The following is a 14,648-nucleotide window of genomic DNA, read 5'->3' on the forward strand; positions in this document are numbered from 1 at the left end:
TGAACTATAGATATCAAAAGAGATAAAATTTCGGTTGAACGAACGAGCATTGACTTTGTTCTTCATATTAAACTGCCCATTGGAATGGAGGCCAGCAATATTTGACTAACGGGTAGAGAAACCCCATTTTATATTGACATTCTACTATTTAACTACATTTTCCGTATAATATACGTACTAGAAGTTCGACGATTCTCTACCGGATATTTCCGGGTCCTTGTGGACCCTATATGTTTTGATCTATCTTGAACTGCTATTTTGCTTTGGTTTGTGTAAAGGTCAAATCCTACCAATATCCTTTTTCTTCCTTCCGTTCTTACTCTGCCTTGGATTAGTAACTTGAAAAGCACGCGAGTAATATGAAAATAAATACGGTACACCATCATATCATTTACAGATCTGCAGTTCTTACGCTGGCCTGTGTAGCACAAATCGCGTTATATCATCGGCATGATTATTGTTGTATCTTGCAGGTTCAAATATGATACCATAAATCTTTCGCGTACGAAATTGATGGAGTAGGTAAGTAATAGCCCTGCTAAGGCTCGTGTAATTTGTAGCGGAATCTTTCTCTTATATTAACTTTGGCCAATGTCTCTGACCGTCTAACTATCTTAGCCATATCAATTGCTAGATAGTTAGAGAGCGTCACTGACTAGCTAGTCAACTACTGTAACTAGGTTTTAGTACGCTTATTTTACGGGCCCCAAGCAGCCAATGACACGTAGTGATTGGGTAAGCGCGGCTATCAAAAACCCGAAATTGGCTAGTGGAATTCCAGTCGATCAGTCCACCAGTCTATGTATATCACAATCATGTCTCCTCATGTCATCTCGCCAGCACCTACACCTCATGGCTAAGCTTAATCTCTAGCTATTTTTGATTTCGGGCCCCGCGTATAGAGTGATCTGTTCTGGTTATCAAAGCGAACTGGACCTCGTGTATCCCATCAGCTTGCTGTTCCGACCCAAACGCGTTTGCCGCGAGAAAAGACAGCATTACTTGAACGGGTAATGTGCAGGTTTTAAGATGTGTCACTTGTCATTAAATATAAGGGACAATGCCCATGGGAAGGTGTTTTGCAATTTTATTTCTTCTCTAAGAAGTCACTCTTCGTTTACGTCACTACTATTTTCATCACCAGATATTCGACCTACATTAAATACCTGCTAGTGCGATGACGCACACCACATCTAAAAGGGGAAACCGTCAGTCTACTCCCAGAAAGGCACAACTCCAAACACTCTTGACGAAACTAACACGCTTTGCGCTATAATAGTAAACACCGAAGCTGGACTATCCCACCGTTTGTCGGACACACCACACCAAGGCATGGTTTCCTCAATGAACGGAATGCGGTCTACCCAAGAGAAACGAGTCTTCGACCATTTTGTGAATGTCACATCTGGTACCTTGACACTTCCGTCGGATGGGAACAGTCAAACGATCCTGTCGGTCGTTGTTTCTATGTGCTCAGAGGATACACTAGTTCTAAAGACAGTGCTTTGCTTGGGAGCGTCACATCTTATCAACCACTTGCCGTCCAACGCTGCCGAGGCCAGAAGCCTCGTTACTGAAAAGAATAGACTATTTCAAGAAGCCGAGCGCGAGTTGTTCTCACGTGTCGCTGCACTGCAGAACAGGGGCAGTCGAACGACGCAAAATCCGACACAATACCAACCCTTGCTTACGAGTTACCTCTTACTGTATCTATATGAGGTATCGGAAGGCACAAGCAATGAGTTATGGCAGACGCGATTAGATGAAGCAAGGGGCATTGTTTCCAGCGCACTGAAAGAGCATCGAGGTATCTCAGGTATGCGACACGAGAATCCTGACCGACAGAAAGGAATCCTGAAGCCTTCCCCAGAGGAGCTTGAGAGTCTGGGGATTGCCGAACCTCTGATGCAATTCTTTATTTACCATGACGCCCTTGGAACCGTAACGGCACCTCGACCAAGAAATATGATTATCAATCACCAACAGAACGACCTCTCGCCTCCGGCACATATTCCGGGGATACACAACGGCATAATCTATTTCGTCGCGCGCATCGCAGCGCTCCGATCAGATACTGGAGGGGAGCCAAGCTTATCATCGGCAGGAATAACCTCGGCCGTGTGCATCTGGCAAGATATCTGCAAGTGGGAGCCCTCGGAAAGCGACTCCGAGTTATCCTCAGATTACTGCACCATGTGCGAATTATACATTGCGGCATGCTTTATCTGGTTGTTCTTCATGCTACATCCCGATAACTCAGATGACGAAAAAGTGCAATCGATGGTACGTAGGGGCCTAGAGAGCTTGTCGTCTATTGAAGAACCCAGAATAAAGTCGTTTGCACTGTTTCCCGTCTTTATTATAGGTGTGGCATGCACGCGGAAAGAAGACAGGGGGCAGATCGAAGAACAGCTGGATATCATTGAGCATATCCGTCGGTTTGGTAACATCCGAGTATGCAGAAGGATCATTCAAAACTCTTGGGCTGCATACGACCGCGGAAATAAACAGAGTTGGGATTGGATTCACCTTATGGAAACAGGGGGAATGAGTTTATCTTTGGGATGAAGTGCTTTTCCCAGCGATGAGGGACTAGAACCCAGTCACTATTAGACGTTGAGCAAGATCTTCACACCTCACCATGTATAAATTAACAGTATCTTCAATTGTTGCGGTGTCATCCGGTTTGTAATCACTAGATCAGGCCTTCATTCTTAAAGTATCTCATATATTACCAGATTGGTTTCCGGCCTCAATGCAATCACAACAACTACCCACCGCGAGTACAAGAAGGCAAGCAACCCAACTAAGCAGCAGCAACCCCCCGATCCCAACCTCCAAACGTAAACTGCGAATTACACATATTCGTCAACTCCCAACTCTCCGCCGGCATGACCGCAGCGGTGCCCACATCATCGAAGTCGCCCACCGCGCCCGCCACAAACATCGCCGCCATGAAATGATCATCCGTGGCGTGCGCATCCCGGAATCGCGGATGTTTCATCAGTCTCGTCATGGCCCTACGCAGCTGCGGCCCCGAGGTCTTGGTAATCACGTCCTCGACGGCCTGGCGAAACTCCAACGCCCACTCCTCCGGTGGGGTCTCCATCGCGAAATTGTCGCGGAACCGCATCATCGGCGCCCATCGGTTCCGGTACAGGTTGTGCACTGCCCCGCCGGTGCCGATGAGTAGGTAGTTCTCGCGACGGAGGGAACGCAGCGTCGACCCGACTTTCATGTGGTAATGGGGGTCGTAGCGGGCGTTCATCGAGACGATGGTTGTGGGTGGGCAGCCGGCCGGGAACATGTGGATGAGAATGAGGTAGACGTCGTGAATCCAGTCGAAAGTTGGGTTTGCGGAGACATTGAAGCCTTCGTTGGCGAGAAGGGAGATGCATCGTTCGGCGGTTGCGAGGTCGGGGTTGAGTTTATAGTTGATGTATTTGTCTGGGTGGACGTATGCGACGGGGCTTTTGTCGGGATTGGGGTTTGTTGCGACTTCGATTTTGTCGCCGAGGCAGTCCCAGTGGGCTCCCTGTTCTAGTATCAGTTTGGTCTGTCTATTTGGATTGGATCTTGTTGAAAATAAGGATGAGAGATGGCGAGGGTGGTGCTGACCATGATAACGACACCCTTGATGTTTCTCGCCAATGCCTCGTCTCCGCATTGCCTCCAGTAATCGGCAGACTCAGACTTCTCGCCGAGCATCATGGTCGAGCCATGAGAGAAAAAGTGCACCGGTGTTAAGCCTGTGCTAGTTGTTAGCTGCTGGGTGGCGATGAAATAGCTAGGCTGGGAGATAGACAGTTCGTACCCATGATGGCGGTTTTTGTCTATAATCTGTGTCACTGGCTAACTAGGAGGTTAGAGTGGTATGTACTCAGTCTAATATCATGGTAGCAGGCAGGCAAATGCTCAGGGATACAGGCAAGTAACATGATTCCAGATCTCGGATGTCCGTCGGGAGCGCCTCCCCACATCCCGAGTCGGCTCCCCACGCGAGCTCAAATCCGGGGTAAGCACAAGACTACCTACAGCGTCACAGGCTAATCTATAGGCTTTCTACAAAAAGCTGTTTGTGTCTTCTTCAGTTCACCTCGTATGATCAACTGGGCCTGGGTTTCATCGGTCACTCACAGGGAGCACTATCGTGCATATTCCTACTGTGGATCGTGTTGTCCGATAGCTAGTATAACACAATTATGAGTCAGTTGAAGGAGAGAATGGGAGGTATGAAAAGAAACAAGTGAAGATGTACAAATGATGATTTACTCCGCTAGGGGCGGAGGCGACTGGATCTAGTGACAACTGCCAAAAAGCCCTACATAAGTAGTCCGTAGATAGACATATCATTCAGTTCGGAATCATTAAGAACGATCGAACTACAACTTCGAGGGTTTCTGGAACGATCGATGACCCGAGACCTGTCTGGCAGGCAACTCCACTCCCCAGACAATTCTGCAATCCCAACGAAGATGCTCGTCTGTCAGAATAGCCTGCGATGCATGCACAGGTCGATTTATGATGTCTCGCCAGACCATATCCCCGACTCCGCCTTCCCCGGCTAGAATCCATCGCCTTGCAATCTCCCCTGCAACGCCATCCCCGTCTCGCTCGGCGTCCAAGGCCAGCAGGGCTCCGCACAGAACCCAAGCCAAGGTAAACATAGCGCGCCGGCCATCTGCAAGGATCAAACGCGCATGTTCCGTCGCCGACAATCGCGTCAAGAAGCTCGACCACACCCGCTTCAAGACTCTCGAGAACTCGGCGTTTTTAATCAAGCCCAGCACGCGACCAACCCACGAGGAAAACACCACGACATAATCGTCTTTGAGAATGTGGCGCACCAACTCGCTGGCTAGGACATTTGTCGTCCCCTCCCAGATCGAATTGACGAGCGTATTGCGTAGGATCCGGGAGATGTTGAACTCAGGCTCGTCTGCCTCGTCCATGTAACCGATTCCGCCCATAGCCTCCTGGCATTCCTGGATACCTGCGATAGCATTCTTGCTAACCACCGCTTTTGCAGTCGCCGTGAGCGCGCGGAACACGACCTCTGCCTCTTTCCCGGGGGTTGGCAGATGCGGAGCCGGCGCAGAGACGCCACCATTCTCAACCACACCCATAACCGCAACCGTGAAGAAGCCGAGATTCATCGCACCTCGATGCCGGAGCTCTATATCGGCCAGTAGGTTCAGATGCATCGGGACGAGCCAAAGAGGCTCCCCGACCGTCGTCCTCGCTTTTGCGAAGTTCTTCGCAATGCTCATAGCGCGTCGCCAGGCGGCCAGTGACCCGATAAACGTATGCGTGCGCGTGACGTTCAACAAGGGCGAGATCATCGATACGCCGCGGTCTAAGCGGCCTACTAGATGGGCGCGCATGTCCTTGAGTTCCAACTCGGCGGTGGGAAGCTCCTTAGTGCCGAGTTTATTCTTCAAGCGGTGGATGCGCACGCCGTTACTTACTTCGTGCGTCTTTCCGTCTTGTGAGATCACGGTCTTGCGGAGAGGGGCTAGGAAGGCGCTGAGTTTCCCGGAAGGGGTTTTGGCCAGGAGAAGCGAGACGTTAGCGTCTGTGGCTGACGAGAAGAATTTGAAGCCGCTGACCAGGTAGTCTCCATCGTTTGCGTCCTGTGATGCTGGAGAGTGGGTTGCCCAGGTCTCTGTGTTTTGGACGTCGCTTCCTCCGGCTCGCTCTGTCATCCATTGCCCGGAGGTCCAGTGATTTTCTCGAGAAATCAATTTGTTGTAGGTTTCGTGGAAATTATGATCTGCGGAAATTGATTTCAATTGCTGGGAGAGGATAAGAGCGGCTCCATCTGTCATGGCGATCGGACAAGAGTATAGTCCGGAGGACGGGGAGTAAAGGTAGTTCCTTCACCCATGAGGATCAGTATATCCATTACAGCCCATAACAGACAGCTTACACTGCATATTGCACCAATCTTCTCTCAGCTCCATACGTCGGTTCGTAACCCAAGGCCACGACGCTATACAGTTAGCACATATGGTAGGAACGGGCAGATTCATCACAAACCCGTGCCGAGCACCCCATTTCCCTAGCTGCTTCCACCCTTCGCTCGTAATCAATCGATCATAATCGTACTTCTGGCCCCAGACATTGTAACTCTTGACATAGGGCTGATGGCGCTCTGCATCTGCGCTCCATTGACGGATCTCGTCCGAGACAGCCTCAGCGCCCAGCCTGGTGAGCTGAGATTGGACGTTGTCGAACGTTGACGATGGAAGGTACCCTTATTTGACATTATCAGACTCGGTCGGTCCATCAGTCCCTTGCAAAATGTACTCACAGGAAATAACCCGCTGCAGACTGCTATCCGTCGTATATGTATTCCCCAGCGGTTCAAGACGAGTGAAATGTCCGTGGTCAGCAGTAGCGGGTTGCGGTCGGAACGCCATGATAGCGAAATATACGATTTTGTGTCAACCAACTCACGAGTAAAAGATGCGATAGTTATATTCACTCGATGGTGATGAGCGCATTCCCTCGTGGCCTGATGCTGTCAATGGCATGGTCACGAGGCTTGGCTGCTCGGCTCACCTGCTTTACTTACCTCGGCTATCCCGAAATGCGGAGTAGTCGATACACTTTGCAGATCAGCAGCAGGTGGGATGTACATGATGTACGTTCGACCGAGGATCATTGTCTCTAGCTGGTTGAGGGTGGATTACAATATCTCGGACTTATGTATCTGTCATGTTCGCAGTTGGCTTGTGGACGTTCGTCTCTGAGCCCTCCCAAGAGACTGACCATCGGCTTTCATAATTCTTCTGGTAGTTTAGGTATACTACAGATTGAACCATGTACTGTACTCCTCAAGTTCATGAACGTGGTTTGGTCGTTGTGAAGAATACTACTTATCTACAAAACTATCCGCAATGCGGATCTACCGCACTTCTCGTGTAACCTGTTCAGTGAAGGCTAATGAGAGATGTCATCCCCCGGAAAACTCTAACTTTATCACCACGTTTGGGGGAGTAGCTTACTAAGTTTACATTAAAGCCAACGGTGTCCTGAGGAGATAACTGACCTGGGCGTGCAGAAAACATAAAGAAACTCGACGGAATACAGACATATAGAATAGAGTAGTTTGGAACAGGAAGATACGGAATTGGAATGGAGAAATAAGTACAGATTAACCGATGTAGCCGTTATGCTGAACGTTTCGACAATATACCTCGAGTGGTTTCTGAGTTCATTAAATGTAGAAAGATCTACAAATTCAACGTCACCACCTTGGTTCAGCTAGGAAGTGGATTTTCAAGGCTGAGCTACTTTTCTGCAAGTTTGATACATCGAGTGGTGTCGTGCAGGCATAGAAATGTTGAATACTTTCTACTCAGTAGAATAAAGATCCAAATCTCTGCCTCAGGCTGTGATCTTCGAGGAAAGACACTAGTCCAGGAATAGATTAGATCTGCGGGGAGGAGATCCCGTGCAAAGGCGGTCAGTTCCGGCATAACATGGATATGGCTTGCTCGAAGAAGCTTAGCGTGTGGAGGACCCACGGTATTGTCATGATACATTCTGGTACCTCGAATTGTATGGGAAACTATCGTATTCGACAGCGGATACGGACTCCGAACAATACTCGGCAGGGGTTGAAAGGCGATCGCCTGATGGACTCGGCCCATCACAGGCCGGCCATTTGTTACTGTCAGCCCACCTGGTCTCCTTCCCTTTCCCTTTTGCTTTAATTTCGTCCTTTTGTTTTCTTCACATTCGTTCGCTTCTTCTCCTTCTTTTGTATTTATTTTATCCCTTTTAATCCCTTCTTTTGGCTTCTCCATCTGGCATCATCTCCCGTCTCTTCTTTCAGCCATGTTACCCTTGGCCACCATCGGGGCCTACGGGCTCCTGGCCTTCGTCGCGTCCATTGTGCTCAACCTGGTCTATCAATGGCTCTTTGCGAGACTGAATAAGACTGAACCCCCACTGGTCTTTCACTGGGTTCCCTTTGTGGGCAATACCATCAGCTATGGAATGGACCCCTGTAAATTCTTCTTCGACTGCCGCGAGAAGGTGCGCCGTTCCCTCCCGTTCTGTCGCACAACTCTCGAACTGACCATTGCTCTTGTTCCCACTAGCACGGCGATATCTTCACCTTCATTCTCCTCGGTCGCAAAACTACGGTCTACCTGGGCGTTCAGGGCAACGAATTCATTCTCAATGGCAAACTAAAAGATGTCAATGCGGAGGAGGTCTACAGCCCCTTGACGACTCCCGTCTTCGGCTCCGACGTGGTCTACGATTGCCCCAATTCCAAGTTGATGGAGCAGAAGAAATTCGTCAAATTCGGTCTGACGCAGTCCGCTTTGGAATCGCATGTGCCACTTATCGAGAAAGAAACCGTCGACTACTTGGCTACCTCGCCCAACTTCAATGGCTCCTCGGGACGGATTGACATCTCCTCTGCTATGGCTGAAATCACTATCTTCACGGCCGCGCGCGCCCTGCAGGGCGAGGAAGTGCGCTCGAAACTGACCTCCGAATTCGCCGACCTCTATCACGATCTAGACCAGGGTTTCACGCCGATCAACTTCATGCTGCCTTGGGCTCCCCTGCCGCATAACAAGAAGCGCGACGCTGCCCACGCGCGCATGCGTGCCATCTACATGGACATCATCAACGAGCGTCGCGCCACTGGCGAGAAAGCTACCGCCACATCGGATATGATCTCGAACCTGATGAACTGCGTCTACAAGAACGGAACCCCCGTGCCCGATAAGGAGATCGCGCACATGATGATTACTCTGCTCATGGCCGGCCAGCACTCCTCCGCATCTGTCGGCTCGTGGATCATGCTGCGTCTCGCCGCCCAGCCCGAAGTCCTCGAGGAACTGTACCAGGAACAGCTGGCCCAGCTCGGCCCCGTCGGTCCTGACGGCACCCTCCCCCCTCTGGAATACAAGGACCTCGAGCGGCTCACGCTGCACCAGAACGTCATCCGCGAGACCCTCCGTATCAACCTCTCCATTCACTCGCTCATGCGCAAGGTCAAGAACCCCATGCCCGTCCCCGGCACCCCCTACGTCATTCCCACCTCGCACGTCCTGCTCGCCTCTCCCATCGTCACAGCCATCAGCGACGAATACTTCCCTAACGCCATGAAATGGGACCCCCACCGCTGGGAAACCCAGGCACCCTCGGAGGACAAGGAGGAGGACGTCGTTGACTATGGCTACGGCGCCGTCTCCAAGGGTACCTCCAGCCCCTACCTGCCTTTTGGCGCCGGCCGCCACCGCTGCATCGGTGAGAAATTCGCCTATGTGAACTTGACCGTTATTCTCGCCACCATGGTGCGTAACGTGCGTCTTTACAACGTGGACGGCCGCAAGGGCGTGCCCGGAACGGACTATTCGTCTCTGTTCTCGGGGCCTTTGAAACCGACCGTCATCGGGTGGGAACGCCGTTCCGCCAAATCTGCCTAATCGTTCTTCTATGGATAGACGCTGATTAATGTACTGTATATGAGGAACATACTGGATGCACTTCTTCTTTTACCTTCAAATATGTATTTATTTAATATCATGTTTACGCACATCTTTTTCTTACTGCCGTTGTACACTATTGCTGTTTCCATACCCCGTCACCTCATGCAGAGACGACAATTCACTCTGATGGTCTTCTTCGTTTGACCTTCAAGCCACAGGCTTCGAAATCAGACCGTTCGTCTCTGGATATTACGTCTTGGGACACGGGATCTTCCTGTTACAGTGACAGCCGTTTCTGGCTTCCATGCCCGAACAGTGATGCTCTTGAAGGCCCTAATCACATGACACTCTGACCAAAAATAACCATGCGCCCACGATGACGTGACGTCATCCCAAACACGTCTCAATTCGGGCATCAACAAACACCCTAAAATACCACAAATAGCACGAAACATCGATTTCTAGCAGGGTAAGATGATTATTAATATGATACACAGTAAGCGCAGCACACCTGTTATGGATAGCCAACATAGCAAAGTATACTGAGCTGTCAGTCACTAATACAAGTACCCTGAGTGGTTCTCCATATCGACTTTGTCCATTGGACATTACCGCAGCACCCACCCCTTCATTGGGTCTAGGTACCCAGTCTAAGTGGCTTATGGCCAGTCAAAGCCCTGCGGAGAGCTTGTTTGCGAGGCTGAGGTGACTGACTGTGGCTGAGCATGATACTGTGCGACCTGGCAAGCGGGGTCTGGCCAAAGTGCAAGTTATTTCCGTCTTCTCATCAGACGACATTTGAACCTCGACTCAACAATTCTGGCCCAGAAACAAGACGACGGCTAGGATTCAAAAGGATCTCAGGATGTCTTTTGGATGGAGCGCCGGAGACATCGCCAGCGCCGTCAAACTTATTGTCTCTATAGTCTCCTGCCTTCGCAGCACCAGCGGTGCTCGGGAGCAGTTCCAGGAACTTGAGTCCGAGCTGGTCGGCCTTCAGCGTGCGCTTATACAAATCGACCTTCTGGCAAACTCAGCCACGCCTCCCCATGAGGTCCAAGCGCTCAAATTCATATCTCTCAGTTGTTGCGAAACGCTCCAGCGCTTTCACACGAAGATTAAACCCTTCGAGGACAGCCTTGGCACACAGAGTCAAATGTCAAAATTGAAAGCAGCACCAAGGATGGTAAGGTGGGAGTTGCTTGTGAAAAAAGACCTGCCGGAGCTCAGGCAATACTTGATGGCGCACGTAGGCTATATCAACCTGGAATTGAGTACTGCTTCGTTGTGCGTCCTTAAGAATATTCAAATCTAGAGCGTCGCTGATCAGAACAGGAAATCTACGTCGCGAGCGAATGATTGCCTGAGAGAACTATGTTCACGGAATGAATATGCAATCGCACTGATCGAGAAGCGAAGAGACAATTCTACCTTAATGGATAAAAGGGCAGAAGAGCTTCGAGAGACTATAGATCGAGTATGGTGAGTTCCAGCAAGCACTAAGATTGCAATTGACGGTGTACACCTACTCATTTTCTTTAGGGATTCAAATGACGAGCTCGCGAATGCCCTCCGAGCTCTGGCGAAAAGGATCACCAGTCCACCAGACTCCCGCTTTACATGGGTGCAAGAACCTATCCGTTTCGAGAACGCTCTTGGAAACGTCATTCCAATTGCCTCTGAGTCTGATTGGGATGTACGTCAGTTAGGTTTTGAAGTATAGGAAGAAATGCCCGCACTTCCACTTGCTGATATACAAGCAGATTCTCGAAGCTATAATCTTAGCTCAATTCAGCAAAGGACCGGGCAGAAGGAAAGTTTTTGCCGGAGAATACGAGCTTTTCGAACGTTCCGCAGACCCAATGCATCCGATGACACTTCCGGTAAATGCAATGAGCCACCCTCGCCTTAGGCCTGGGATGAGAATCACCATGGCTATCGTCATTGGCCAGTACTCTGGATCCCAACGTTGTCCGCGACTTGGGTGTTCCGCTAAATCGGTTGCTAATGCTGGCGTTCAGGGCAGCCCAGGAACACTATGGTACGCTATCCCTACAAATTGTCTCGTTCTGAAGCTTATCATTATGCATTGGCGGAAGTTCATCTTGCGGGGCCTGGGTGCGAAAGTCATACAAAATACTTCCAAAGCCTCTCCGACCACCAGCACTGGGAGATGTCGCTTTCCGACCACCAGTAACTGATTATATCCGTCCGAGACCCGAACTCCTTTCGAAAATAGGCACATCACCTGCTTTGTCATCTTCATACTCAGATCAATTTGCGTACAAGAATATCAGCATATACGTGACAGAGCTACCTCCTACTCCCAAATTCATCAAGAATAGTCTTCGGCGAGGCCGCGTACCATACAAAGCCGGAAACATACGGGAATTTCACCCTTGTTCTGTGGCCCCCTTGGCCAGCCAAGTTGGGAGAGCATCAAAACCGAGTTCTACGTCCGCTTACAATCCTTTCCACCCTTCCGCGCCGGTCTGTTCCCCCTACACCCCTACGGTACCACCACCACCAGGCGTTCATTACCAGGGATACTACTCTGCCCGTTCTTCCTACGCCTATCCAGCATCACCACATCCTTTCCAAGGATACTACTCTGCCTCTTCTTCTTGCGTCCATCCAGCACCACCGGATCTTTACCCCGGGCACTACTCTGCCTCTTCATCCTACGCCTCTTTTGTTCCCATACAAATGGGCATTCCCTACTACTCTCCTCCCCATGGCCCTTCGGCACCGAGGTTTCCTTACTACGTACAACAGCACCCTACCCCACCGCCACCGGCGCAAGTGGAGGACCTTGTCAAGGACAATGCCATCGCCAGGCTAGAGAGGCTCATAATACAGGAAAGAGCAGACATGGAGGCAAAGGCGAAGGCTGAAGCAAAGGAACGTCCCCTCTCCTTCGAATCTCTACGTGCTAAGAGGAAGGTCGAATCAAGTGTGCATCTGAATGAAGGCATCAAGTCTGGAGAAAGGATACGAGAACAAGGAACTATCTAACTATAGTCTCCTTCATAAGTTCTGTCTTGGTCCGATTCGCCCCTGTCTGATCTTCCAGGCCAACAGCATCCATGCATATTGTCTCCATATGCTCAAGACGGTACCATTCCGTCTCATGATTTCAGCGGATTGCATGATTCCATATTCCTCGAACTGGTTATCGAGCAGCTTCTTCAGCACCGTGGGAGGCGGTCGGAGCCACAATTCGTGCTGATGGATAACGCATCCTTTCATCATACGCGCCGAATTAAGTAGTTATGTGCTGGTACAGGAGTCAAAATACTGTACCTACCATCGTGGAGTTCTTTGCCACGCTGAAAACTTATTCCAAGGAAGCGTACGAAGAGAATCACGGTCAATGGTTTCTGCCTTCTTTCCGCCGCGCCTTCGAATGACGCTGGTACAAAACAGGTCAACACCGAAGGCCGTTTCCGACATTCAGCTATAACAATAGCGAGAACATGTATGATTCGCCGTCATACGGAAGAGCGTCGCGTCTGCAATACCCCATCGACCTTCGGATATTGTGTCACTCCGTTCGGTTTCCTTTTCGTATTTGTGGCTGTCCAATCTATAATACTTAGTATCTGGTGAAAGTCTCTATCACTGGTTGTCATTCTGGCGGTCGTATTTGTTAATTCAGGATGTTTAAGTAAAGGAAGCTATTTGCCTGGGACCATCTAGCTATTGCTGTAGACCCTTGTATTCGTACTGGTACATGGAAAGGTACCTGGGTATGTAGGTAACTATCGAAATACGAAGCCAGTAGTTGACGACTAAACCAGTTTAGTGATCAGAGGTTGAAAGAGTATGTATCTTTTTGTTTCCCGATATGGAAGGTGTATGAATCCGGAATCTCCCGCGATAGTCAGTGGGGATATTATCCTTCGACTACGGATGGATGAATGGGTGGCGATTAGCAGGTACTGAAAAATAAGTAGAAATATGATTGCAAAATCGATAGTGCAATAATGGAAGGCACAAACAAGGATCAGCTGGATTTGGTTGCTACGCTTTATTGGCTGTCTTGGGGAACCGCACCCGACGTCAGATATACGTTTGCATTTTGTGACGGCGGTTGCCTACTTCCGGTCCACAAGACAATCTATAATATTCCAAAGTATTTATATCAAGAAATGTCCATATCTTGATAGTATACGATATGGTGCTATACTCCAGTTTGATGGCTGATCATGAGCCAAACATATTGGGTGGGGGGGTTAGGAAAGGAAGTAGGCAGTGGGACAGGTAGAACAAAGATAGGAAAGAGCCGTAGTTAAAGGTTGAGGCGGAATAAAACGCAATGATCTGACGTATATTTTGTCACTGGGGACTTTGACTGGAAAGGATACATCTCTTTTATTCTTCGTGCTAGCAGTGAACTAAGTGGCGAACCACAGTGAATCATAATCTCATGTCGACGTCTTGAATTGAATACAATAAAACAAGTTAATCTATTCTGTCTATCAGTACTTCACTATCTAATATCTTGTGAATAGCCGCTCTTTGCATTAGAGGAAGTTGACGGTCGCCTTCACTCTAGATACCGTGCCATCCTAGCCCTAACTCGATCATCATGAAGGCCGTCCACCCGACCAAACATAACCTCGAAGGTTCGGCACTCCATGACCACATATCTACGTCTAGCTATATAGCGATAGGAGCCCATGACCTCGGAACACACTTCCGTTGCGCATTTCTGACGTTTATAGGCAGTAACTTTCGCCTAAATGTGACTCACCTTCTGACCATCTTAGCTGTCCGTCTTCCTTTACTGAAACATCTCATCTATCTTCTTCATCTAACTGCAACTATCTTAGTACTCTATCAAGCTACTTTATCTGTCTGAGTCTGGTTCGTCTCGTCTGGCGAATATCCAGTTCGATCCAAACCCACCTAACTAAGATATACAACCATTATCAAAAGCCCTCAAAGCCTCAATAGCAGGCACAGGCATCTATCATCCATATAAAGGAATCTCACACTGAGATCCTTTCTCTTCGTCTCTTATCTATCCACTCAAGTATCGTGTCTTCTCCTGATTCGAAGACTCGAACAACAACAAGTAAAGACCTCTCTTTATCGTTCGCTCGATACAACAATATCAACCAGCCAAGCTGGTTGCAGGAGCTACATCACATCTCCACATCTCTACATCTATAAGCCACATTCAAA

General features: G+C 49.4%; 4 protein-coding genes across 4 annotated transcripts; 2 read left to right on the top strand and 2 right to left on the bottom strand.

Moving 5' to 3' along the window:
• Window positions 1-2,806: 2,806 nt before the first annotated feature.
• On the bottom strand, window positions 2,807-3,998 carry LDX57_001515 (DODA-type extradiol aromatic ring-opening family dioxygenase; the record flags this gene model as incomplete). The annotated part of the gene is made up of 2 exons (XM_046083160.1): window positions 3,815-3,998; window positions 2,807-3,749 (listed from the first exon to the last, which is right to left on the bottom strand). Exon 2 carries the CDS (start codon window positions 3,665-3,667, stop codon window positions 2,807-2,809), a length of 861 nt encoding a protein of 286 aa, XP_045939117.1. The 5' UTR covers window positions 3,668-3,749; window positions 3,815-3,998.
• A 40-nt stretch (window positions 3,999-4,038) lies between these two features.
• Window positions 4,039-6,520, bottom strand: LDX57_001516 (putative acyl-CoA dehydrogenase). Its single transcript, XM_046083161.1, has 4 exons — window positions 6,314-6,520; window positions 6,040-6,256; window positions 5,930-5,992; window positions 4,039-5,877 (listed from the first exon to the last, which is right to left on the bottom strand). The coding sequence occupies exons 1-4, from the start codon at window positions 6,420-6,422 to the stop codon at window positions 4,383-4,385; spliced, it is 1,884 nt and encodes a 627-aa protein (XP_045939118.1). The 5' UTR covers window positions 6,423-6,520; the 3' UTR covers window positions 4,039-4,382.
• A 1,325-nt stretch (window positions 6,521-7,845) lies between these two features.
• Window positions 7,846-9,455, top strand: CYP51A_1 (cytochrome P450; the record flags this gene model as incomplete). Its single annotated transcript, XM_046083162.1, has 2 exons — window positions 7,846-8,046; window positions 8,112-9,455. 2 exons carry the CDS (start codon window positions 7,846-7,848, stop codon window positions 9,453-9,455), a joined length of 1,545 nt encoding a protein of 514 aa, XP_045939119.1.
• Window positions 9,456-10,323: 868 nt separating this feature from the next.
• On the top strand, window positions 10,324-10,773 carry LDX57_001518 (uncharacterized protein; the record flags this gene model as incomplete). Its single annotated transcript, XM_046083163.1, has 1 exon — window positions 10,324-10,773. The coding sequence occupies one exon, from the start codon at window positions 10,324-10,326 to the stop codon at window positions 10,771-10,773; it is 450 nt and encodes a 149-aa protein (XP_045939120.1).
• Window positions 10,774-14,648: the final 3,875 nt, after the last annotated feature.

This window comes from Aspergillus melleus (genome assembly GCF_016097325.1).
Source record: "Aspergillus melleus strain CBS 546.65 chromosome Unknown contig1, whole genome shotgun sequence".
NCBI lineage: Eukaryota > Fungi > Ascomycota > Eurotiomycetes > Eurotiales > Aspergillaceae > Aspergillus > Aspergillus melleus.